We start from the raw sequence: 27,671 nt of genomic DNA, 5'->3' as shown, positions 1-27,671 counted from the left end.
CAACCTCTGTGACTTCCTGCAACTCTATTGACCTGGCTGTTCCTTCCACTCAATGAACTCAGCCTGCTTCAAGACCTCTGCTTGATCTTCCCCACCATTGATGTGTGAGCTTGAGCCATGGGTGGTGATTTGTGCACAAATGGGCTGCCATTTTTGCCGACAAGTAAGGTCACAGCACTTCATAGTAAAATCCTCTGAAGAGATTTGTGACATTTTGATGATGTGATACCGTGCTATATCAAATGCAAGGATTATTTCAGATGTTTGGGGAAGAACAACTGGGTTTATAGTGTAATTTTAAAAATACAGATTGACTTGTAGAATTGATTGGATCTACATTGATTTGAGTCTGCTGAATCCTACCAATTCTTCGGGAACACTACTGTTCTGGGCACTAGGTTTACCGCACTGAGATTTATCTAATCTGGAGCAGGGATTATTTACTACTTAATCCCATTTAACAAACTTTGGAATAGAGACTTTCCAATATTTTAACATGGGATTACTCTCAGGAACAGCNTTTTTTTCAAACTCAGAATGTCAAAATTTTGGAATACAATTTCCTATTAAAATAAAACCGGTTAGATTTTACTCGGACAGTTAGTAATATTTCTTTACACATTACTTCTTTCCCTGAATCTTTTAAATTCTTTAGCAGCCTACAAATAAATCAAATAAACAAATATACCAAATGCAATGATTATTATTTATTCTTATAAATAATATCTTACTGTTATACTCAAAGAATGTGTTCAAATATACCTTTCTAAACAGTTAACAATTCGTGATTCTAGTCTCAGGAAAATGGGCGCTTGAAATGTACTGTAAGTAATCAATCTATTGTTTAAAGTGTAGGCATGTGTCATGTGTAAATCATTACAAGAGAAAGGCACAGAACTGGAAGACTGAGTCCATGTTGCAGAGTAACTGAATGGCTCAAAAAATTTAGAGGAGGTGCAAGTCGCTTAATTGAAATAATTTGAATAGATAAGAGACAAAAGAACAGGATCTTGTTGATAGCAACAAGAGGAATCAAAATAATATTTCACAGCGATCTGCAAACATTTCAGGTACTGCTCTTCCACCCTACCTTCCACCCTTCACACCCTACTTAACTCCCTATCTCTGCCCCCCCCGCCCCCCAGCTATCTCACACACTCCATCCAGCTATTCACCCTCCCCCTGCTCCCCCCACCCATCTCACCGCCCCCCCCACGACCCCGCCTCCAAGTGAGCTATGTGAAGTGCACTCTCCAGACATGAAAGGCGTTGTATAAATGCAAATTGTTGTTGTAACACAGTCAAAATAATTGGAGTCTGGGTCTTTGCTGTAGGATATGTCCACAGGGTGCACTGTTTTGCATAATAATATGATTCACTCCTATTCTTGTTTTGAAATGAATTTTTTTTCATTTATGATGTAAATCAATTTATGTTTCAAGAAGATATAATTCACATGTTTATTAATATATACATAAAGCTGTGGAATATTAACTTAGACCCAGGAGGCCCAATGAAACTAAAAATAATGATAATTATTCTAATCCTTGCATCTGATATAAAGCCTTATCGCGTCATTGAGACATCTCAAAGTGCTTCACAGAATATACTGTAAAGTGAATTGACTGTATTTTGTGGGAGAAACGTGGCAGCCAATTGCGCACAGCAGTGTCCCACAAACAGTCATGGATTGAATGATTATTATTAGGGATAGTTATCCCTGGAAAGTGATCTACCAATCGACTAACAACCAGGTTCCTACTTACTGCTAGGTAGATAGAGGTGTGTGGAGTAAGGAAACTTGCCTCAGGTTTTGTCTCGCCCGGGAATTGAAAATGCGCGCAAAAACCTGCATTCGTTTTAATGCACAGAGGAGTTGCCACTGAGACCCCATTGAATGAGATTGAAGGCAGTCAGAAGTCAGTTGTGATCTTTGCTCTTTGCAGTCCCAGGTCTAGCAGGTAGAACATTGTATCATTTCCACCTCAGGTGGCGCTTATTCCTGTGTTGAGCTGCAAAGCATAAACACTGTTTTCACACATAGCTCTTGCTAGCATGAATTGTTGCTGAATCAGATGGCAGTGCAGAAACAAAGCATTTGCTTTGGTTATATAAGAAAATGTAGAACAGGAAAAGATCCTTGGACCCATCCATATCGCTGCTTCCATCAGCCCGGATGCAGCAACAACAACAACAACAACAAGTTTCCATTTATAAAGCGCCTTTCACGTCAGGAGGACGTCCCAAGGCGCTGCACAGTTGGCTCATGACCCGAGCAGGGGGGAAATGGTCAGGGTGAGGGGAGGGAAGGGAGGGAGCGAGGAGGGGGAAGAGAGTCGAGAGGGGAGCTGAAGGCTCGGTCAAAGAGAAAGGTTTTGAGACCGGCCTTGAAGGAGGAAAGGGAGGAAGCAAGGCGAAGGCACTGGGGAATGGAGTTCCAGAGCCTGGGGCTGAGAGGCTGAAGGCCCGACCACCGATGGTAGAGCGATTGGGGCGGGGGACGTGGAGCAGACCGGAGCCGGAGGAACGGAGGGTACGGGCAGGTAGGTAGGGGTTGGAGAGGTAGGAGGGAGCAAGGCCGTGAATGGCCTTGTAGGTGAGGATGAGGATCTTGAAATCAATCCTCTGGGGGATGGGGAGCCAGTGGAGGCGAGCGAGGGTGGGAGTGATGTGGTCCCGAAGCCTGGTGCGGGACAGTACACGAGCTGCAGAGTTCTGAATGACCTGCAGCTTGTGGAGGGAGGTGGCGGGAAGGCCGGCGAGGAGAGAGTTCCCATAGTCCAGCCTTGAGGTGACAAAGGCGTGAACCAGGGTTTCAGCAGCGTGAGGGGTGAGGTAGTGCCGTAGTCTGGCGATGTTCCGGAGGTGATGGAAGGCGGTGCCAGTTGTGGTGCGGATGTGAGGGAGAAAGGACAGCTCAAAACGCCGAGGTTCCTGACTGGCTTTGAGAGGTGGAGAGTGCAGCCTTGGATGCTGATGGTGTCAGCGCCTGAGGTGCGGAGGCGCTGACGTGAGCCAATCAGGAGGGCCTCGGTTTTTCGCACGTTGAGCTGAAGAAAGTTGTCTCTCGTCCAGGACTCGATGTCGGACAGGCAGCTGTCAGGACATCGGTGGTCGTGGAGTTGAGAGTAGAGGAGGAAAGGTAGAGTTGGGTGTCATCCGCATACATGTGGAAGTTAACTCCATGTCTGCGGATGATGTCACCGAGGGGGAGCATATAGAGGGTGAAGAGGAGGGGACCGAGGACAGAGCCCTGAGGGACACCACATGAGACAGTGCGGGGGGTGGAGGAGAAGCCATTCGTCGAGACAAAGTGAAGACGGTGAGAAAGGTACGACCTAAACCACTCAAGGACAGTGCCTTGAAGGTTGAGGTGGGAGGACAAGCGGTGGAGTAGGATAGCGTGGTCGACCGTATCGAATGCTGCCGATAGGTCGAGGAGGACGAGGAAGCAGAGGGAGCCCTGGTCACAGATGGTCAGGATATCATTGGTGACCTTGACCAGGGCAGTTTCTGTGCTATGGGCAGCACGGAAACCTGACTGAAGGGGTTCGAAAAGTGAATGGGTGGAAAGGAAAGAGCGCAGTTGGGAGGCGACAACTCTTTCCAGGACCTTGGAGAGAAAGGGGAGGTTGGAGATGGGCCGGTAGCTTGATAGCTGCGACGCATCAAGGGAGGGTTTTTTCAGGGTGGGCGTGATGGTGGCAGTTTTTAAGGGAATGGGGACAGAGCCAGAGGAGAGGGACAGGTTGATGATGTCGGTGATATGTGGGGCAAGAAAGTGGAGCTGGGAGATAAGGAGTGGAGTGGGGATGGGGTCAAGGGAGCAGGTGGTTGGTTTTAGGGATAGGATGAGTTTGGTGACAGAGGGTGGGGAAACGGGTACAAAAGTGAGTAGGGGAGGATGGGTAGCAGTCGGAGTGTGGGAGTGAGGGGGTGGGGTGTTGGTGGATGTTGGAGGGGAAGTGACCGCGGAGCGAATTCCCTTGATCTTGGATTCAAGGAAATCCAGCATCTCCTCGCAGTGAAGGTTGGAGGAGATGACCTGCGCGGGGTGGCGGGGGGGACGGAGGAGTCGGGTTGTGGTGGAAAACAGTAGCCTGGGGTTGTTCTTCGCCTCCAGGATTATCCAATTATGCAATATACATTGTCATGTATCCTCACTCACTTCAAGATCCTCAATCTCGTATTCAAATCCCTTCACTCTCTGGCACCTCCCTACCTCTCTGACCTCCTCACTCCCCAATCCACCACCCGGTGCCTCCGCCCAACTTGCACCGGCCTCCTGCCTTTTCCCTTGCAACCCCTGCCCCACCATCGGAGGTTGTGCTTTCAGCCACTACGCCTCAAAACTCTGGAACACTCTCCCTCAATCCCTCCGCCTTGTCCCCCCTCTCCCCTCTTTCAAGTCCCACCTGAAAACCTTTCTCTTCAAGTGTGCTTACGGCCACCTTCCACTTCCCTGGCTCGGAGTCAGGCTCCGCCACTGTAAAGCGCTCTGAGACGCTACCCTGCGTGGAGGGTGCTATATAAGTGCAAGTTGTTGTTGTTTTTGTTGTCATGAATTCTCTAAATTTAGTTCCTCTTCTGAGGCATGACTAATTACAACTAAGTGACAAAGGTAATATCTATACTTCACATAGTTTCCTCCCACATTGAATTATTCCTCCTCCCTCCCCTCCCATCTCATTCAAACTTGTGCCCCCCCTCTCCTTGCTTTCCACTCCGACTTGTTCCCCTCTCTACCCTTCCTTTTTACTCACCTCTGTTCCCCCTCTTTACCCTGCCCTCTCACTCATACGTATTCCCCTTCCTTCTCCCTCCCCGTCTGGGCCTTCAACAGAACCTTGGTTCAGGTGTGCCAGGATCAATGGCCATCAAAGTATCGCTCAGCTCCCTAAAAAAATCCAACAACTCCCACGCACCCTGCAGGAGGCTTGATTGATAAGTGTTCTGCAGGTATTTTTGTTTTTTTTCAAAAAACTGAAATGCTTCATATTGGCTCTCACTCCTTATAAGATGGGTTATGTTCAGTAATTTATACATTTTTACCTATTTTTAGTGCAGCAGTCTTGGTAGTCCAGTTCTTGAGCCAGGCAGGTCTGCAGTGCTCTTCGAGTAGCATCATTGGATTTATAATGTTCACCTGAAGAGGACACAAGAACTCAGATTAACATGCCTTTTGAAAGATGGCACCTTTAACAATGTAGCATTCCCACAGTCAGCGGCAGCAATAGGACTGTGTAACCTATGCTATTATAAGAGGCTCCAAGCCAGTCAGGATCTCCGAGCGGCTCCAGTGATAAGATTTGGTTTTCTTTGTCTCGTAAAATGCAGGGGCCCCGTGTAAAGGTTCAATTTGGGGCAACCGCATCCCCAGTAGAGGGCCTTGGGACGTCCTCACGACGTGAAAGGCGCTATACAAATTTAATCTTGTTGTTGTAGAGCACTGGAGTGGTAGCTTGAACTGTGAACTCAAATCTCAACATGAGGCTTGAAGCCACAGTCACCTGACCCAGTGGAGAGTACTACCAATACCGGTGTTAATTAATGCATCGCATGTCACAACTTTCACTCCATTCCTGCTAGAAATGAATAGGAAAAATATATTCTTTCTAATGAAAGAAATATCAATATGTTCCAAAAGTACTGCAGTATTCTTTTAAAGAAGGAGACTCGCACCAGGTAAAGGTCATTCAGAAGAATTATTTAGTAATGGATACAAAACATAATAACAATTCTTGAATTTGTTCAGGTGAACATTAAAGATCCCAGTCATTCACTTTGTGGCTATTTGTGGGACATTGCTGTGTGCAAATTGGCTGCCGCGTTTTTCCACAAAATACACAGTCACTGTTATATTATAATAATAAAAATAATAATCCTTGCATTTGGTATAGTGCCTTACATGGGAGGATGTGCCAAAGTGCTTCATAGGATTTACCCTATTTGTGTATCTGTGGGTAACATGGCAGCTAATTTGCACACAGCAGCGTCTCATCTGAAGGATGGCAGCTCCAACACCGGAACACACATTCTAAAATTTCACTGGAGCCTCAAAGTCCCGATATAAGGCTTGAATCCACAGCCTTCTGACTCAGAAGCAAGGGTATTACCAACTGAGTCAGGCTGACACAATACAGTCGAACTGAAGTAAAATTATAATTATTTCATTTGGGATCTTGTGAGTGTTGATATATGTTTCAGATTCCTGCTGCTGCAATGTATTCATTAAACTCACTGATTATTCAAGGTTCACACAAGGCAATGGTACATTTCACTAATGGAAATTGTGCACTGCAAGTCAGGTAATGGGGTGTAACCGAAATTAGATACAGTACTGTGAAGTCCTTTAGCAGCCAAAAGCAAGGTTTGAATCATATAGCTTGGATTTTTTTCACAACAAATTTTATTTTAAAAATTCTGGCACAAACGATAGATTTTCATGAAATTGAAAGAGCAATGATTGCAGATCATATTTGAAATAAATGGGAGAAAGGGTGTTTGCGTGAATAGAGTTTTTGGAAAAAGATATTAGAGATCTTCAAATCCTTCATGATTTTCCCTGTAAATAAAATAATATACGTACCTGTGTGTTATCTGTGCAAACATGCGTTTCAGTTTGTAATATTCTGCTCGTTTTATTTTCAGCATTACTTCACGATAATCTTTGGCCATGAAGGACAGAGGCCACTGGAGCTTCGGATTGAGGAAGAAGGTGACTGTGAGGCGTGGGTAGATGCTATTCAACAGGCCAGGTATAGCCATTTTATCTTGCCTGCTTGGGTTCTGTTAAATGGTTTTATTAGCAATGGCCTTGGTGGCTTTACTGATTCAAAAAAACACATGTTCAACTGAACTGGGAACGTCATTGAATCTTGGCAGACCACTAAGGCTCCTTCTGAATGAGAAAATGAGAGTGAACAAGTGGAATTGATGCCCTCCTGATGTGAAATGTGCTACACAAATGTAATTTTTTGTTGTTGGAATTGAACCTAAGTGAACCCAACTCTATCTCTCTGTCTCCATCCTCGACTCCAGGACCATTGCTGTTCTAACAAAATGTCTGTCAGACATCAAGTCCTGGATGAGAGCTAACTTTCTACAGTTGAACTTCAACAAGACTGAGGCCCTGCTGATTGGTTCTTGTCAGCACCTCCACATCTCAGATGCTAACAGCATCACCATACAGGGATCCACATTCCATCTCACTGAGCCAGTCTGGAACCTTTGCATCTTGTTTAACCCTCAACTGTTCTTTCTACCCCACCTCCATGCCATGACCCACTCAGCCTTCTCCCACCTCCGCCATTGCCTCGCACCTCAGGCCGCCAAAACCCTCATCCACACAATTCTTACACCTAGGCTCGACTAAACCAACTCCTTGCTTGTCGGCCTGCCCAACTCTTCCTTCCACAAGCTGCAGATCATCCAGAAGCTTGGGTCGAAGAGAAAGGTTTTCAGGCGGGACTTGAAAAGGAGAGCGAGGGCACAAGGCAGAGGGATTGAGGGAGAGTGTTACACAGTTTGGGGGCATAGTGGTTGAAAATGCAACCTCTGATGGAGGAGCGGAGGGTGCGAGGGACAATCAGCAGGCCAGTTGAGCGGAGGCGCCGGGTGGTGGATTGGGGAGTGAGGAGGTTGGAGAGGTAGGGAAGTGCCAGAGTGTGAATGAATTTGAACACGAGCGTGAGGATCTTGAAGTCGATCGGTTTGGTGATGGGGAGCCAGTGGAGCCTGGCCAGAACTGGTGAAATGTGGGTACGGAGTTTGGTCCAGGCAAATATGCAGGAGGCAGGGTTCTGAATGAGCTGGATCTTGTGAATAGTAGAGCTGGGGAGACCGGCGAAGAGTGCATTTGAGTAATTGGGTTTTGACTGCATTGGTTGAACTCCAGCAGTACTCCAACAGACACTCCACATAGTGGCCCACAAGCCTTGTCCAACACATACTGTTGAGAAGTAGATGAGCAATTAGATAAGCAGGGTGTGTCTCTCATAGTGGGGAGAGAAGGGGGAAAGAGAGACAGAGGTGACTCACATGCCAATTTTCCATGTTTTTGCTTTGCTTATCATTACCAGCAGTGGTCAGCAGGAAGCTGCTCTTATCTATGGCTTTCCTGAAGAAGTGTTTTCTATGTGCCAGTGTAGTCACAACTGTGGGCCTGGAAACGTACCATTGGTGGTCCCAGAATTTCAGCTGCATAGAAAGATTTGTATAACTGCAAACATCCACTCTCTCCTCCCCAAAATAGTTATCCTTATGACTCCATGGATTCCTATTGGCCAAATATATGATTGACATTTACAATGGGGTTGAATTTAATGATAATAACAATAGTCCTTGCATTTGGTTTAACGCCTCATCACGTCAGAAGGGTGTCTCTATTTGTGACTGTGTATTTGTCGGCAAAGGTGGCAGCACAATTGCGCACAGTAATGTCACACAACAGCCATGAAACGAGTGACCAATTTTAATTGGGGGATTGTTGGCCAGGACACCCTTCTCTTTTGGAATAGTGCCATGGGATCTTTAGCGTCACTTAAACAGGCAGACTGGATCTCACATCTGAAGGACAGGATCTCCTACAATGCAGAACACCCATAGTGCTGCATTGCAGTATCATCTTAGACTATGTGAGTTCCCGATGTAAGATTTGTGGTACTTCTTAATGGATTCCTTAAAGTAGATGGAAGTCCATCGAATTTTGCTCCAACTCATATCTATTTTTGGAGTGAGATTTTCTCAACCTGGTTTGATGTTCCCTTGACCTGAAGTGATATAACTGACCTAGTCTCAATAACTAGCAGAGATCACAATCACATTTCTTAATTTAGAAATCCATTAAGAAAGGAGAAAAATTGATCCCTGATATTTCCATTAACTTTTAATAAAATCAGCTTTGAATAGAGCTTTTTGCAAATAGATTATGCAGACTATTTTGACTCATCCACACAATATACATTTCTATCCATTTATTGCAGTGCAAATTTTTCAAAATGATTTCCAACCCTGTTAATCAATATTAATTTCATGTGCTGCATTGAATGCTCATTCACTGAAAATTGAATTTAAAATTGTTCTTTAAAAGAGCCAATACAGATACCATGGGCCGAATGACCTTCTTCTGTGCTGTAATTTTTTATGGTTCTATGATCTTTATGACTTCTTACAGAAGTACTAAATGAAAACTTTAGCTTAGGCTTTCTCACTTGAAACTGACTGTGCTCACTCAGAGATAGTTCAGCAAGATGTAAACAGGAGCGGCAGGGAGTGAGGTAAAGGTTCACCATCCTGTAAAAGACAGCAGAGCTGGGACTAGCCCACCCTGTTATTGCTCCCTGTAGGAGCAGTTACACAGGCGACAGGGGTGGGACTGGTTGGCTATATAGTGTATGTGTATGGGTTTGTGTTTGCAAGGTTTCCGGGCATGTGTTTGGGTAAACGTGTGCGTACGGTGCACATCGGGGTGCCATTCGATAGCGGCAAGTGTGCCTTATTAGGGTGTGCGCGGGTGCACACATGGATGTTGTGCACACTGGGGCGAGTCCTGACTGTCTTAAAGGGAGCTTCCCAAAAAATGTGTGCACATCCTATGTGCTGTGAACCTGTCCGCACTTCCCACTAAGAGGGTGAGGATAGGGAGGGGGGTACACGACCCCATTTGTAACTGCGCTCTACAAAGGGCAGCAGAACCCCGAGGTGGGGATGCCTTGGTCCCTCTACCAAAGTGAAGTGCGCAGAGGCCCACCCCCCCACACGTCCCCCGCCACAAGGGGTTGGGTCTGCTGCGTCCTGTAACGGGATAATAACATGTTGCATCTTTTTTTTTCGGGTTTGATATTATCTGAGATAAGCGTAAATATATATCAACAAATAAATATATATTTTGTAAAAAAAGGGATATAAACAGTCAACTCTCTCACATCATTTTTTCACCACTCTCAAGACCAATATTTATTTCTGCCACGGTACCCAATGCAGTGTGAGGTTTGTTCAAGCACATGGTAAAACCGAGGTCAGAGTTTGGGTGAAATTGAAATCAAGAAGATCAGAACTTCTTTTTATAGCTATCTAGGTTAAGTTGGACAGACTCAGGAAACCTTTCTCTCTTTTCTGTAAACTACGTGGAGTACAGATAACCAAAGGAGAAGGCCTGAGATTCTGATATTTGTATCAATTAGATTCAGGCAAAGCTCCAGTGGAGTCAGTACGCAAACATGTCACTATATTAATCACAAATGCAACTGAATTAAACGACTTTCAATTTTATTTTGTGTTGCAGTTTAATCTGCATTTGTGCTTTTAACATAAAGATCAAGCCTTAAATCAAAATATGTATTGAGTTGGAAAAGGAAAGGTCTCCCCACTGCAATCTAGTTTAATTGTCATACACAGAGAAGTGGAGGCACTATATAAATAGTGCCGTGGGTCTGAAAAGAGAAAGATTTATGAGTGTACAGTAATGGAACAAGGAGAATCTAAGATATAGGTGTTTAGTACCTCACTTGAGGCTGTGTTGAAGTTGTTTAGATTATAACCTGTATTTCATCTAACTGAGAAATTGGCAGAATGCATAATGGTTTCAAGCCAAGAATTTGATAGGGGGAGGACATGTTTGCAGGAGCAAATTCTCATTAGCAAAGTAAAACATTTCAGAGAAGTAAAGCAGATTAAACCAAGGCAGCAATATCTTACATATCTTTTTGAATATGAATTGAGGTACCGGATGCAAAAATAAATTGCTATTGTTTTGATTCTGAAAATTTAGCATGGCTACTTTCCTAGGTAAAAACAATGTATTGTTTTAAGAAGAGATTTTTATTCATTGGTCAATGCAGGTAGCATTTGGTTATTCAGCAGCGAATGCAAGTTCTTCTGTATATTGGTCAACTAGAAAACCCTACCAACTGCAATTATATTCTCCACTGTCTGTAATTTCCATCAATAGGACCAGACAAATGTAATGTGAATGTGTGTTTATTCAGTAATATTGCCAGTATATTAAAACGACTACCTAGATATCAGTCAGCTTTACTGCAATTCACAATGCTTTTTAAAGGAGACAGAGTATGACAAGGCCATATGAAAATCTCCTGTAACAGTGAGCAGATAAATTACTGAGTCTGTATGTGGATGCCACTGTCTAAATTTACAGAATGAGTGAATGTGGCTTTGAGTCAGCTGACGAGTACAGTGGTAAAAACATAGAACCATAGAATTTACAGAACAGAAGAAGGCCATTCGGCTCATCTGTCTGTGCTGAATCCCTCAAGAGCAATAAAACTGATAGAGTTAGTTAATTCCCAGGTGATGTTAGGAAGTTGACTGCAGGCTCCGGTGACAATTGCATTCGTACTTTACAAACACATGGAATAATATTTGGTTAAATGAAGAGTTTCAAAATTTGGAAAGTTTTTTAAGGGATAGGGAAAGATTATTCCCATGGCTTGGTAAATTTGTAATGTGGGCATTAGCCCAGGATTTTGCCCTCAAGGAGAATTAGGAGGAGGTTAGAAGAAACATTTTTATGCACAGGATTTTGAGGATATGAAATGCTTTGGGTCAAGTGTCTGTTGAGGCTGAGCTCAAATACACATTTAAAAAGAGAACTGGGCAATAATGATAATAACAATGCTTGCATTTGACATAGCACTTTTCACGTCTTCTAGACGTCTCAAAGCACTTATAATAATCCTTGCATTTGATATAGCGCTTTTCACGTCGGGAGGACGTCCCAAAGCGCTTCACAGAACACACTGCAAAGTGAATTGACTGCATATTTGTGGGCGAACGCGGCAGCCAATTGCGCACAGCAATGTCCCACAAACAGTCGTAGATTGAAAATGACCAATTTATTATTGTTTTGTTTTTTGAAGGGATTATTATTAGGCTCTGTGTGGAGTAAGGAAACTTGCCCAAGGTTTCGCCCTCTGCCTGGAATTGAACTCAGGTCTCTCGCTTGCAAAGCGAGTGCTCTAACCACTGAGCTACAGGACTCCACAATTATGCGACAGAAAGTCACATTGTGTGGAACATTTGCCCTCTTGTGACATCATGAATAGAGAATCAATTATAAGCATCACATTGTATTTAAAATTCACCAGTGTTAGAAACATTTTTAGGCAGAACGGCTGTGTAGCTGAGGAAGAGTTTCAGAGAAAATTTCACAAGAATTTCAGTAAGCATTTAGTATTACTATTATTTACGTATCAATTTCTGTAAAGCTAAACCCTGTAGCACTCCACAGTTTTTCAGTGTAGAGTTTAACCGGTAAAAATAACTAAAAAGAAACAAACACATTTCTTCCATTTTGAAGAGATTCAATTGAAAATTGAGATCAGACTGGATGTACCATATGACTTGCACATTAGTGCACATCACTGGTCACCCCCAAGTACCTGTGAGCCACAGAAACCAAGAGGGAAGAAGAGTTCTTTAGAAAGTGAATTGACTGTATATTTGTGGTCGAAACGTGGCAGCCAATTGCTCACAGCAGTGCCCCACAAACATTCGTGGATTGAAGTGACCAAATTATTATTGTGTTTTTTTTTGGATTATTATCCTTCACTTTTTTTTGCCAGTATTACCCAACTTACTATTGGTATCAATAATTAAAATGCTTTCTACTGTGTAATATTCCTGTGAATTTGTCATCTCAAATTGTCCCCAAGCGTACACCTTTGAAGAGGAAGAACATTAAATTATATAGGGAAAAAGAAGGGAATAAAAATTATAGTTAGTTCCAGTGGTTGACCAAGTACCATCTTTGGCTTTATGGGACCAAATGGCCTTCTCCTAAACTGTAATGTATATAATACTTATTCTTTACAGCAACTACTTGCATTAATGTACGGCCTCTCACTTAGATTAAAGTCTTGGAATGCTTTACAAGGCCAGACCCCAAGCAAAGGAAAGGAGGAGGTACCAATAGGTACGTTCAAAGAGGTAGGTTTTGAGATAGGATTTAAAGAAAGAAAGAGAGGGGTGAAGATGGAGGGGTAGAGGGAGGGAATAGCAAAGGTTAGGGGCCTAGGGACCGAGCGAAGTGTTTAATATTTCATTACTATTTTCTCATTGGTTTGAAGGTCAATAGTCTTGAAGAGTCTAAATTTTGCAAAACAATTGCTGTGTATCTTTTGGTGGTGAGTTACTCTAACCTATTTAATTATTCTGGAATTTGTTGGCAGTTACTTGTGGGTATCTGTAAGTGATTGTCAGAGTTGGTCAATGTTAGCCAGTACTCGGTAGGTGACTCAATGGACACGTGTCATCCGATGCCTGCCTGCCAACTGGCCACCTCTGGCTGTCTTTTAGACAACTACCAGTAAGTGGACACAGTCTCCTGGCAGACTCCCACTACTGACAACCTCCCTCAGTCTGATCAATTGTATTCACTGCTTTACACTTGCTTACTGACCACCTTATGTTGATTTCTTTCTTGTGTAGATATTTACTGTCTCACATCTGCTGCTTATAGCTTCCTTTATACTTTCATCCACCTCCTACTCCCCAATTTCTCTCTTCCCACTCTTGCCTCTTCCTTTTCTTTAATCTTCTAGTTTCTTCTTTGCTTTATCCGAGCCACTTGACTGACTGACATTCTGTTTGCAGTTTGGCCTCTTCCTGACCTCTGGGCACTGTTCCATTGCTAATGCTTTCCAGCACTTTCCAGCCACTTACACACGCTGAAGAGCTTTGCGCTTGTTGTTTAAACCTTTCTTCTGCTGTAAGTGTAATAAATTTCCGTTATTTTAGAAAAACTTCACAATATTGAAAATGGTAAAGACATTATTGTTCCATTGCACATATGATTGGAAGTATGGATGGAACCAAAGTGGTTTGAGTTGGCCGATTGTATTGAACTGGGGAAAGTTTGGACAGAGGGATTTGGAAAGATTGAACGTACTGTAAAAACAGGCATGATAAAATAGCTGACTTCCAGGCCATCTGATTGCCACTAATGTCACTTCTTGTACACTGCACGTGCTCGATAAGGGCAGGAAGTAATGTAAGTGATGCTTTCTGGTCATAGCATGCATCACCAGTGCACAGGAAGTGTGTCAGTGCTACTTTCTGCGTGGCATGTGTTAGTGATGACCTGACACTCTGAAGTCAGCCATTTTATCGCAATGACAGGATTTGAATGGCACAATATCAATATTCAGTTCAGAAAATGTGTGGGTCCACAACCGAATCACACTATAATTGAACCTGCATAATTGTGAGTTGTACTATCACAAGGTTGTCCTATACAAAGCATTAAGACTGGGAAAGAAGAATCAGAGGAATTGAAAAAGATCAAGCAGTAAGATTCTTGCTACCTGGCAACCAGAAAAAGTACATTGCTGTCAAAGTTCTGTTTTAAGCAGAGAATCCTACGTATGTCATACAGATTCACGAGTTTTCAGTTTCCATCTGAAGTCTTCACAATATTTTCTTTAATCGTTTCTCTTTCCAATCCTGTACAGTCACCTGCATTGTACACTAACATTAAACCTTTAGTCTTCTCCTATTTCTTCTTATACTTCCCTTCGGTGACATACTCTGATGGTTTGGAGTCAATTTCTGTATGTATGCTGATGACTTGCAGCTCTACCTCTGTGCTTCTACCTTGAATTTTAGCTCTGTTGTGACCACTTGCCTGGCACATTTCAAGTCCTAGATGAGTCTTAACTTTCTCAGCTAAATGTTAACAAAAGAAAAGACATTTTGTGCGTCTCTTGCTGGAGATTCTTTGCCTCTGGCTCCAATTCCATCAACCTTTCTGGCTGCTTGATCCAACTGACAGAGCCAGTGCATAACCTTGACATTTTGGTTGACACCCAGGACTGTTTCAAATCCTGACTTTCTTCTTCCATTTCTGAATCATTGTATGCTTTACATCCTTATCTCACCTCCCCTGCAGCCAAAATCTTCATCCAGGCTTTTATTACCTCAAGCCTAGCTTTCTTCTTGCTGGCCTCCCTAGTTCCATGCTCCATGAGCACCTCCTCATACTAACTCTGCAGTATATGTTGTCCCACACTAGACTTCACATGTTATTGCTCCAGCAGATTAACTTTAGGATCCTTGACCTGACCTTCAAATATCTTCACAATCTTGCCCTAGCATGTACTCTGTGAATCCTCTAGCTCTATTCTCCTCTCTGCACCCTCCACTCAGTCTATTGCTTGATCATTTTCTCTGCCCTCCCCTCCCCCCCCATATGCTCTCATTCTCTCCCCAAATCCTTTTGACCATGTGCCTTTTCTCTCTGCCTCCTGTTAAAATGATATCTCTTTGGCCATGTCTTTGCTCAATACAAACATTCCTCCAGCATGAAAGGTGCAACGTAAGTGCAAGTGACCTACAAATACACTGTTGCTACACTTCATAGTAATATCCCCTGAAGTGCTTTAAGACCTATCGACAATATGATAAGTTGGCCTTGATGAAATTATGCAATTTACAACTTAGAAAAAAAATGCCTGAGACAGCATCAACTTGCATTTATATAGTGCTCATCATGCGGATAGCACCTCTGAGCACTATATGAAATGTAAAGATTATTATAAGATTAATAAAAGTTGTTGTTTCCAAAATGTGAAGGGAAGAAATATACTAAATTGTTGAGAAGCACATCTGTAGCCTGCTGTGCAACATGCTGAGCAAAGTTAACTCAAAAAGTGTCTCCATGATTTATTCATAAACGGTCTCTTGCAATACAGCGCTGGTGCTCTCTGCAACACTGAGGATGCTTTTTGACAGTGTTTTTATGACCTTTACCTTTATCTTGGCATGGCCAAGTCATTCTCTTGCTTCCAATAATTCCTTGCAGCATGTCAAGGAATTCCCTGCAGCAAAGAGGTTGAAATTATGTTCCAAACATTTATTTAGGGAGTTATAGGAAATAAAGTGTTAATTTTACATAGAAAATCTCTGTGAGGCATGAGAACATGTTTTTTCTGGATACGGTACCCACATCCGGCCACGGAAAGGCCAGAGATATCCAACGTGTCTTAAGCATTATTTTATTATCAAGACCATGTGTATACATATCTCTTTAGAAAAGCATAGACTATGTTGATGGTGGATACCACAGACATGGTAGAAATAGTTCTGATTAATACATATAACAATAATAATAATTGTTACATTTGCTTCAGCACCCTTCACGTCAGGAGTACATTCCAAAGCGCTTCACAGAATGCACTGCAAACAGATAACGTTGAAAAGACTTAGACATCATTTTATTTTTTACAAAAAATTGAGACTCTAGTAAGTTTTACCTGAAATAAGTAGAGAGTTGCTAAGTTTCCTATTTATAACTTTAATACATCACAACTCAGTGACTGGTAATGGTGCTTTTATAAAAAGCTTGTAACTGATGTAAGACATAACAATAAGAATAATCCTTGGATTTGATATACAATACCAAACTACATTGTATAGCCCCTTTCACATTGGGAGGACGTCACAAAGTGCTGGCCAGTCAGGGATTTGGGCCCGAGCTGAGAGTTAGGATTGGGGAGGATAGGAGGGTGGCCAAAGGCTTGGTCAAAGACAAGGGTTTCGAGACAACAACAACAAGATTCCATTTAGAGAGTGCCTTTCACGTCGGGAGGATGTCCCAAGGCGCTGGACAGTTGGGTTGGGACCCGAGCAGGGGGAAATGGTCAGGGTGAGGGGATGGAAGGGAGGGAGCAAGGAGGGGGTAGGAGGAGGAGCGAGGAGACGCGCCTGGAAGGAGGCAAGAGGGGGAATGAGGTGAAGGGAATGTGGGATGGAATTCCAAAGGGTGGGGTCAGAAAGACTGAAGGCCCAACCGCCGATGGTGGGGCGGGCTGGGCGGGGGACGTGGAATAGGCTGTGGTCTGCTGAGCAGATGGACCGGACAGGTTGATATGGGGTCAGCACTTACAGAGATAGGAAGGAGCAAGGCTGTGGAGGGCCTTGAAGGCGAGAACGTGGATTTTGAACTCTGTCCTCTGGTGGATGGGGAGCCAGTGGTGCTGGGCGAGGGTGGGGGTAATGGGGGTCACAGAGCCTGGTGCGGGAGAGTACACAACCTGGAGAGCTTTGGATAATCTGCATCTTGTGGAGGGAAGAATTGGGAAAGCTGACAAGCGGGTAGTTGGCGTAGTCGAGCCTAGATGTGATATAGCGCCTCAACAAGTTTTCGAGATATCTCAAAGCCCTTCACAGGATATACTGTAAAGTAAATTGACTGTATATTTTGTGGGTGAAAGGTGGCAACCAATTTTGCACAGCAGTGTCCCACAAATAATCATGGATGAGTGACCAATTTATTATTTTATTTATTTTTGAAGGAATTATTATCCCCGGAAAAGCGATCCGCCAATCGACTAACAACTGGGGTCCTACTTACCTATACAGAGGCGTGTGGAGTAAGGAAACTTGCCAAACATTTCGCCCTGCCGGGAATCGAAACCACATTTCTCGCTTGTGAGGCGAGTGCTCTAACCACTGAGCTACAGGACTCCACAATACAGAGAAACCCCATTGTATGACCGGGTTTTGGGTTTATAAAATTGGATCCTGCATTATAATATTATATATTATAATAAAAGTAACAGTCAATTAACTTTACAGTCTTTTCTGTGAAGTGCTTAGAGACGTTTAGAAGACGTGAAAAGCACTATATCAAAAGCAAGGATAATAATAATAAGTCCGTGAAAATACCAATGGCTATATTCCCACTAAATATTCTTCTGATAATTGACTCCCATCATTTTTCAATTATTGAGGTCAGGCTAATGGGTCTGTAGTTGCCAGGTATGGATGTCACCTTTTTTTCAAAAAAATATTTGAACTACATTTGTTTGTTTCCAATCTGTTGAAATCTCACCAATGGTGATTGACTCGCTCATAAAGTCTGTCAACTCGTGTTTCTTCTCTGTGTTGGAAATTGAGCAGGGTAGACAAAAGATACTATACAACAACAACAAAAAATTACACTTGTACAGCGCCTTTCACGTCGGAAAGACATCCTAGGGTTCTGGACAGTCAAGGGTTTTTGGACATGAACTAGGAGTTGGAGTCAGGAGGGGTGGAGGGAAGTGGGGGTGCGGGTGGAAGGGTGGACGAAGGCACGGTTGAAATGGGAGGTCTTTAGATAGGACTTGAAGGAGGCAAGAGGGATTGGGGGATAGAGTTCCAGATTGTGGGGACAGAGATACTGAATGCCTGACCGCCAATGCTGGGGCAGGAAGTGCGGGGGACCTGAAGCATGCCGGTGTCCGCCGAGTGGAGGGAGCGGACAGGCTGATATGAGGTTAGGAGGTTGGAGAGGTAGGGGGGAGCAAGACCATGGAGGGCTTTGAATGTGTGAAAGATGGTTTTGTTCTCTGAGGGATGGCGAGCCAGTGAAGCCAGGCAAGAACGGGGGTGATAGGTTCGCAGAGACTGGTGCGGTAGAGGATACGAGCTGCAGAGTCCTGAATAACAATTTGTGGAGTCCTGTAGCTCAGTGGTTGGAGCACTCGCTTTGCAAGCGAGAGACCTGAGTTCAATTCCAGGCAGGGCGAAACCTTGGACAAGTTTCCTTACTCCACACGCCTAATAATAATCCCTCCAAAACCAAAACAATAATAAATTGGTCATTTTCAATCTACGACTGTTTGTGGGACATTGCTGTGCGCAATTGGCTGCCGCGTTCGCCCACAAATATACAGTCAATTCACTTTGGCTTTGGGACGTCCTCCCGACGTGAAAAGCGCTATATCAAATGCAAGGATTATTATTATTATTATTAACATACAACTTACAGTTTCTCTGGAACCACAATGTTTTGATCATAGTGAGCATTACGAGCTGATGGATTACTTCCAACTTGTAGACAAACAGCAGATAGAAGCTGTCAGTGAATGTTACTTTCTGTCTTAAGCTATTTATAATAATAGGAGTGACATTTGATTTTCATTCCAAACTTAGCCATTTGTTAAAGTGTTGTACTTTCACTTCATCATTGAAATGCAAACTGCTTATAGAAGCACTTCAAATGAGTCAGAAACACCAACCCATGTCGGGCCTTTGAGTTTACAGACTCACAGACTAGGGGGAAACGCCAGCGCAGTGCTGGGATGTGCAGCGTTGTTGGAGATGGAGTCCTTCAGATGAAATGTTAAACCGTGGTCCTGTCTGCTCATTCAGGAGGACTTTAAAGATCCCATGGCATTACTCGAAATTAGAAGGGAATTTCGCCTGCTGTCCTGCCAACAATCCTCCAAGTTCACTTAAAATCCACTTCATGGCTGTTTGTAGGACATTGCTTTGAGCAAAATTGGCTGCCCCAATTGCCTACAGAAATATATTCATTACATAGTAAAATCCTGTGAAGCACTTTCATACATTCTTGATAACGTGATAAGGCACAATATCAAATACAAGGATTATTATTATTCTATTCAAGGAGCATTTTACAACAATCAGAATTTGGCCAAATCTTAAAACTGGCCCTAATTTTCAAGCCGGTTTCTGAGTTCTTTGAAGAATTGCAGGACACTGATTTCAAAATTAAGACTCTTATCAACAATTTGCCCTATGTCCCAGATGGATTTCTCCCCATTATTTTAGAGCATGAAAATGTTGGATATTTCTTAAATTCAGACTTATTTTGAGGCTGATTTTCCATAGGTTCTTTTAAGACTTTCAGTGTAAAGTTTAGAATTGTTGAAAATTTGCATACTCTGAAAGGTTAGAGTCTAGAACGAGATGGAATTTCACAATCACTGAAGGGATTGAACGATGGAAGCATTAAAACAGTGGGGCAAGTAGCAAAAACGCCAGCATTTCTCTGGTGCTTGCTGCAGCAATTATATCAATTCATCACCTCACAGGCCCAGCCACATATAAAAAGATCATTGGACAGATGAGGTGATTTAGTTTGTTAGGTTCCAATGAGTTCATGAATATCAAAGCTGTACATCCCTCTGAAATGTGCCCAGCAGGCATCAGGCTGCACTGGATATGCAAATAGTTCCACTCAGTAGATGAAGCTTCAGGATGTAAACAGGATGGTGTGGAGCTGAATGCATCTGGCTATCTATCCATCCTGAATGCTTACTCGCTTTATCACACACTGCTCAAAGCAATCAAAATACTACCATCTGTGTGCTGATTATTCCGACCTCAGTCCCTCACTGTTTGAGCTTTCTTTTCATTGGAGAGGCCCAAAGCCACCTGAAGGAACAACACAACATATTCAAAGCAACTGGTGGCTAAAAGAGTGAAACAAAATCTCCGCTAAAGCCAAAACACTGTGAACCTGGCACAGCCAGTGAAACTGCAGTTCAGATATGGCTCCCAGACATTGGTGCATAACACTCATCAGAAAATATTTAGTAGGGAAATTTCAAATCACATAATAGAATACTGTAATAATGTGTCAACTATATGATAATACGCTATTATTGAATGGAAGTTAAATGCGTGCCACAGGCCTGTTTGAGGTGTCCTTATTCAGACACATCAAATGAAAGAATATTACCCGTCCTTATCCTAATAAATATTAAAATGATAAATTGGTCACTCAATTCATGACTGTTTGTGGGACACTGCTGTGCGCAAATGGCTCTGTGTTTCGCCCTCTAAGTATACAGTCAATTCACTTTACAGTATATTCTGTGAAACGCTTTGAGACGTCTCGAAGATGTGATAAGACGCTACATCAAATGCAAGAATCATTATTATTATTATTATCATCCTGGCTCTCAGGATGGTAGCCTGGGAACTATCTGCTGCAAAGAGTGCAATTTGTCCCTTCACATAAATGGTATATCTTGACACATATTCTGAAGTAGAATTGGCAGCAAATTATCTATTGTACTGACTATGGCAACACCTAGGGTTCCACATCTATTACACTATAGGTGGTCCTGCTTTCACATCTGAAACTGACCCCCAATCTCTGGAACTCTTTCCCGGAGTCCCTCCAACTCCCTCACTTCTTCTTTCTTCTCAAAATCTTCCTCTTTGACTGGGCCTTTGGTCATCTCTGCCCACCACCCCCCAAACTTGCTCTGCCTCCACCTCCAGAGTGCCAACCTATATGGGTTATTTGATAGGTATTATCAGAGTCCCAGGCCGTTCTGGATAAAGTTAGGTTTATGAAGGTGGAGCTAGGAATGCATTAGAGAAATCATTGCTCAAATTGACAGAAGAATGGATTTGAGCTCCTGCAGCAGTGGAGGTGGTGAGATAAGAGTTGTGAGTGAGAGGAGCATTGGAGGGATCCTTTTGATTGTTTTCAAATACTGTAAAACCTTGTTACAAAGTGTTTCATTTTTAAGCAGGTTCACTTTTTGCATAGTTGGGGTATGGATCCAAACATTTACTTACCCAAATATTCCAAATGAGTAGGCCCACTCCATTGGCACGTCAAAGCAGGGAAAGCTAAAATCATCAGGTCGAACACTGACATCACCTCCTGCATGTAGCACATATGCAGTGCACAGGAAGTGATATCAGCAGCGATCTAATGGCCCAAAAGTCAGCCGTTTTGGTTTCCCCATGCTAGCGGTGATTTGTCTTTCTGCTCATATATTAATAATACTAGCATTTGATTTATATTTTACAGAAACTTACTATAAAGTGTAGTAACTGTATTTGTAGGCAAGTGCATGAGCAGTGAAGGTAGAGAGGCTGTTTTAACAGTGTTTTAACACTGGGTGGGATTTTATGGATCCCAACTACCACACTAAAACATGGCTCCTGACTAATGATGTGCAGTGCACCAGCTCTTCTCTTGTTGCATAAATAGCATCAGGAAATCTTGTGGTGCTGGCCCAGTCATGATACTGCAGAGAGCTGACAACTTGCCACATCTTTCACGTGTTGTGGATGATATATCATAGAATCATAGAATTATGCAGCACAGAAGGAGGCCATTCGGCCCATCGTGTCTGTGCTGGCTCTTTGAAAAGAGCTATCCAAATCAATCCCACTCCCCCACACTCTCCCCATAACCCTGCAAATTTGTCCTCCCCAAATAAGTATCTACTTCTCTCTTAAAAGTTGTTATCGAATCGGCTTCCACCACCCTTTCAGGCATATGCTAGCATGCATGACATCCTCATCAGCTAACTGCTCTGTGTGGCCTTGGACTGAACCGAGTCTAAGTGCAAGAGATGCATTTTGTCTGAAATCAATTAATCTTATGGTTGATTCACTCCTATAAAAAGGAGCTGATTACATATCTGTTGAAGAGTAGGCTTGATTATTATACATGTTAGCCTAGACACTGATAACCTCTGCTCATGTTTTGTAAGATTTAGCCTTGAGTTACGTTTATTTATTGAAGCTAAATGTCAAAATGTAGAGTTACACTTTATGAAGGTATCACAGGTACCCCAAAAGTGGCTTGAGGCCCTACATTACACTAGTGCAACATAGCCTCACGATATGGCCCACCAAACACTTGCACCAGTGCAGGTAAGTCCGTGCCAAATCATTGCTGTGTTTCCAGAAGCTACAAAGCCACAATACCCATGGCACGGCCATAAATGAAGACAAATCCAATAAAGAAAAATTATTTGTTTGGATGACCAAAAGGCTTGGCCGACACTGGTATAGTGTATCTAATGTCAGGAGGACCACTTTGAGTTAGTGAGGGAGTGGGGTACAATTTGTGGATTTCCTAAACTTGTTTTGTAGTGAATCTAAGGAAAGCTTTTATGAACCATGAGGTTACTCCACTTACCCCAGTCTACGGGTAAGTGGCAAAAATGTTGCTTTGTATTTTAGATGCCAATGTTGAGTCTAAAATTTATAGAATAAAATTATCACTTCAGGGTAAAAAAAATGGTGGCACTAGTGGTGGCTAAGTGGATCAAACCAACTATTAGGAGAATGGCGCTACCTGCTAGTGATCCTAAATCATTCCTTAGATAACAAACAAAACAAGTTTAGGAATATCTCAAATTTTACTGCAGGGCTGGTGGACTAAAGTTACTGAGGTGACAACTTTGTAGTTTTAAAGCATTGTAATGCAGAGACAATGTTTTCTGTATGTATCTCCTGAGTGTAATTCATTAAAAAGTGACAGAAACAGCCCCACAGCCACCAGAGATGGGAATTTCAAGATATGAACAAACAAAATCACTGTCAAAGAAGTTTAAGCAAAAAACTTAAAGGGCAAGGAAAACCCAGGGGGGAGTATTAAACCTTAATTGTGCATTTTCAGTGGGCTGCCAGGCTTATGCGAAGCTCCCTCTCTTACAGTAAATACAGCAATTCCAGCAGCTCTCTGTCAGCGATCTTCACATTTCGAGATATTTTATTGAAGGTAGAAATTAATTTGATGTGAATTTCATTTTCTATGGAAGTTCGGGGAGTATTGTACTTTCACTACAGTATTCCCTCGAGACTCTCCTTTTCCTTTAAGGAAATGAAACAAAGTTTTCAATGAGCTGTCCCACTGGGAGTATGGTCAGGCTCCCTTGTTTTACATGCTTGAAATCTTTGAGATGTGTTTAAAGCAGGTGGCAACTTTGCTGGATCAGTTGGTAGCACTCTTACCTCTGAGCTAGAAGGTTATTGGTTCAAGCCCCATATTAGGACTTTGAACTCACAGTCTAGGTTGACACTTTAAAACATTGCTGGGGGGAGTTTTTATATTGTCAGTGGTGTCATTCTTTGGATGAGAGGTTAAGCTGACGCCCCGTCTGGCTGTTCAGGTGGATATTAAAGATCCCATTGGCACTTGAAAAGAGAAGGGAGATTCTCCCACTGCAATGGCCAAAACCAACCCCAAATAAAATTGGTCATTCATTTCATGGCTGTTTGTGGGACATTGCTGTGCATAAATTGGCTGCTATGTTGCTCACAAACACAGTCACGACACTGTACAGTAATATTTTGTGATGCTCTTTGAGACATCCTCCTGACATGAATGGTCCAAAGATTATTATATTGTATATGATAAATCTATTAGATGGCAAGGTTTATGAACAGTTTAATCTGTGGACTAATATTTCATTGCTGACAATGTCAGAATTGTGGGTTTCAACTAGTTGAAGACTACAAATGAACCAAGGAAAGAAACATCTAAAACGCCTTTGCAGCTTAAGTTAATTGTACCAAAAGTTCTATTGTCAACATAACTACACAGTTGCTCTTGTTATTTCAAAATTATCTCCAAGTGAGTGGGTGGGGAATGCTTGTTTAATCCAGTCACCACGCAAACAAAATCCTCAGGAAAACAGACTTCAGGAATGGCTTGTGATACTGTAAAAGTATAAGCTGATATTCTGTGTATCCATGCATCAAAGTAAGGCTTAACATAATGCAGCCACTAAGGCAAGCAAGGCCTAACATAAAGCATTCACTTGGGCAAGTGAGACCTACACAATGGCATCCACAAACTACAAATATGGCAGCTTGTGGGGCCTTCAAAAAAGACTGAAATCAACAATACAACATCTTGAACTATATAATGCTCTTCATGTGGGGTAGCATCTCAGAACACTTAAAAATGACATAGTTTGACGCCAATCCAGGGAGAAAAGAGAGTAAGGTGACCATAGGATTGATATATCTCTGCATATAGTGTTATTAAACATTTATATACATATATATATATTACATATTTATTATATAGATTATACAAAATAGATCCCAATATTGACTATCCAATAACAGTACAGGAGGAATGAAATGGTTAAGCAGAGAGATATTCAGATATTCAACAAAGCTGAATTCCAGTCACAGGTTGTTCTTTCACATGTCATTAGAAAAAAAATTAAGTGTCTATCCAATCGTGGCAGATCCTTAATTTCAGTCCTAATTTAGTTTATGAAGTTATTTATAAGAATTGCGGAAAAACAGCTTCCAAATTAACACTGAGTTTAACACAAGTTTTTCACAATACTGTGTGATATTAATGGTCTAAATTAAAATGGTCTAAACAGGCTAAAACCAGGTGGAATTTTGGCCTGGAATGTGTTCAGAAATTCCACAGTTTGGGCACATTTTTTTGTACACTTTGTGTACAAACTGTGGCATTTTTACATCTCAAATCACAGTTAATAATAATAATCCTTGCATTTGATATAGCGCTTTTCACGTCTTCTAGACGTCTCAAAGCGCTTCACAGAATATACTGTAAAGTGATTGTATATTTGTGGGCGAAATATACAGTCAATTCACTTTACAGTATATTCTGTATATACTGTAAATATTCAGTTGACTTTTGTAGCACAAAATATTTCATACACCAGTTTGCAAGACTGGTTTTGAAACTACTGAATCTTAAATTCTGTCTTGGTATTAGTCAGTAAATTTACTCCAATGACTTAGTATTTCCGAGTGTCCAGAATTTGGCAAATTGGTGAATTCAGTGTTAATTAAAAGAAACTTACAGAAAACCGGATTGATAATTAAGAAATTCTGGATGCTCTGAAATGCTAAGACAATAGAATAAATCTAAACCCTGATGGAATTTGCATAAAATGACATAGAATGATTTGACACAGAAACGGGTCATTCAGCCCAACTAGTCTGTGCTAGTGTTTATACTGCACACGAGCCTCCACCCCTATTAATGCCTTCTCCTATACCCCTCTATTCCCTTCTCCCTTTACCTCATGTAATTCTATCCCATGACAACAAAAACAATCTGCATTTATATATGTATGAATATGTTTTTTTCGGTGGGGTATCTGGGTGTCTGACACATATGGAAACCCATCACCATGCTTAGGAGTATCCAAACCGAATTGAGAATTCCATGTATCCCACCTACACATGGAAATTCCACCGATAGATTATTGGAATGGAATGCAAACTCTCTCCCTGGAGGGATGCATCCTGCCTACCTAATTCCGGTGAGTATTTAGCACTGGTTGGCAAGAGCCAATGCTTGGGGACCCAGAGTATGTGTTGGCGTATATGTATAAATGTTTACTTGGGGTATCGTCTCATAATGCTGAACTATATTAGAAGGGACATTTGTGCTGATTTGCATTCACCTCTGTGCTCTTCTCCTAGTTACTGTGACATTATGATTGAGCGAGAGGTACTGATGCAGAAGTATATTCACCTGGTTCAGATCGTGGAAACCGAGAAAATTGCAGCCCATCAGCTCCGCCAGCAGTTAGAGGATCAAGACACGGAGATTGAGAGACTAAAAGCTGAGGTGTGTCAACCAAACAAACCGGAACACAAAAAGAAAGTGCTTCTCCTGTTTTTTCCCTCATCTACTTTTGTCACTTTTGCAGCTTGTCTTTCTTTCTATTATCTGTGTGCTTGTCAGTATCCAAAGGCTTCACGAGAAAGTAATCGCAGATCTTCAGCGTTGACAGAAAAATCCCATCAATGAGATTTGTATGGCACAGTAGGATTTTTTCTGTCATCCCTGGTATCTGGGTTTGAATCTTCAGTGTGATTGATTAGCTGTAATAATTCTGTATTGTGAAAGCAGTTGGGGGCAGTTGCAGCCTGATTCCTAATTATTATGGACTCACAGCATAAATATTTCCTTAAATCAGCATTTTGTGGAGTTATTCCACCTGGGTCTAGATTTACTCTGTTTATGTTACATTTTAGAGTATCCATTTGGCAAAATTTTCAATTCAGTCTTCTGGGTTTGATTCCCGAGCAGGGCGAAACGTTGGGCAAGCTTCCTTACTCCGCACGCCTCTGGTTACCTAGCAATAAGTAAGAACCCCGTTGTTAGTCAATTGGAAGATCCCTTTTCCGGGGATAATAATCCCTCAAAACAAATTTGGTCATGTCTGTTTGTGGGACACTACTGCGTGCAATTGGCTGCTGCATTTTGCCCACAAACATACAGTTAATTCATTTTACAGTATATTCTGTGAAGCGCTTTGAGACATCTAGAAGACGTGATAACGCCCTATACAAAATGCAAGGATTATTATTATTAAGTTTAACCTAAATTTACAGGCTTTAAAATTAAGACATTATTTAAGAATTTGACAAATTATGGAAGATAAATTCTAAAATGCTACCTAAATAGAATGAATATAGATCAGGTGGAATTTCTTCCCTTTAATTAACAATCCCACTCATATGGGAGACAGAATGGCTTCTGAGGGAATGAAAAATGTATCGATGGTAAGATTAAAGAGTGCTCCTCCGAGATTAGAGCAATGTAGGAAACTACAACAACAACAATTTGCATTTATATAGCGCTCTTCACAGGGGGCAGTGTCTTAGAGTGCTTAATACGTCTAGAGGACGTGAAAAACAGAGCGCTTTGTGACGTCGAGTGAACGTGAAAAACGCTATATCAAATGCAAGGATTATTGTTATTTTTATATATTAATAAACCTAACATGGGATTGCTTGATACTGACATTGGGTCCTGAAAATGGAAAATAAAATACTTAAACAAAAGTTGGTATTCTGAACATGCACCTTAAATGTCACTAAGCAGTTCATCCCGGATGACATTATCAAATAACAGAATGGATATGAGAAGAGTGATATTTGTAGTGATTGGTGAAGCAAACCTTATGGTTATTATAAAAGGGCTTGCAGTGTGAAAGTGCTTAATCTTCTGTTGCAGCATTGACTTTGGGTAAACTTTAGCTGCCAATGAAAGCAGTCAATTGGCAGATTTAATATGGACAAATGAAGCTACAGGCCAGAGTTCTGTTAAAAAAATAAGAACAATAGCACTTAGCCACTATGATTTTAAATTTATG

General features: G+C 42.1%; 1 protein-coding gene across 1 annotated transcript in view; it reads left to right on the top strand.

Moving 5' to 3' along the window:
* The window catches only part of rasgrf2b (Ras protein-specific guanine nucleotide-releasing factor 2b), a 102,613-nt gene that overhangs the window by 10,920 nt on the left and 64,022 nt on the right, over positions 1-27,671 (top strand). Inside the window, exons 2-3 of the mRNA XM_042334559.1 lie at positions 6,652-6,758; positions 25,990-26,137. Coding sequence (XP_042190493.1) covers positions 6,652-6,758; positions 25,990-26,137 — 255 coding nt within the window. The remainder of the gene's footprint in view (positions 1-6,651; positions 6,759-25,989; positions 26,138-27,671) is intronic.

Source organism: Callorhinchus milii, unplaced genomic scaffold, assembly GCF_018977255.1.
Source record: "Callorhinchus milii isolate IMCB2004 unplaced genomic scaffold, IMCB_Cmil_1.0 Scaffold1, whole genome shotgun sequence".
In the NCBI taxonomy this organism is placed as follows: Eukaryota; Metazoa; Chordata; class Chondrichthyes; order Chimaeriformes; family Callorhinchidae; genus Callorhinchus; species Callorhinchus milii.
Note: the sequence above shows the minus strand (reverse complement) of the source record. Positions and strands in the feature narration are given on the sequence as shown.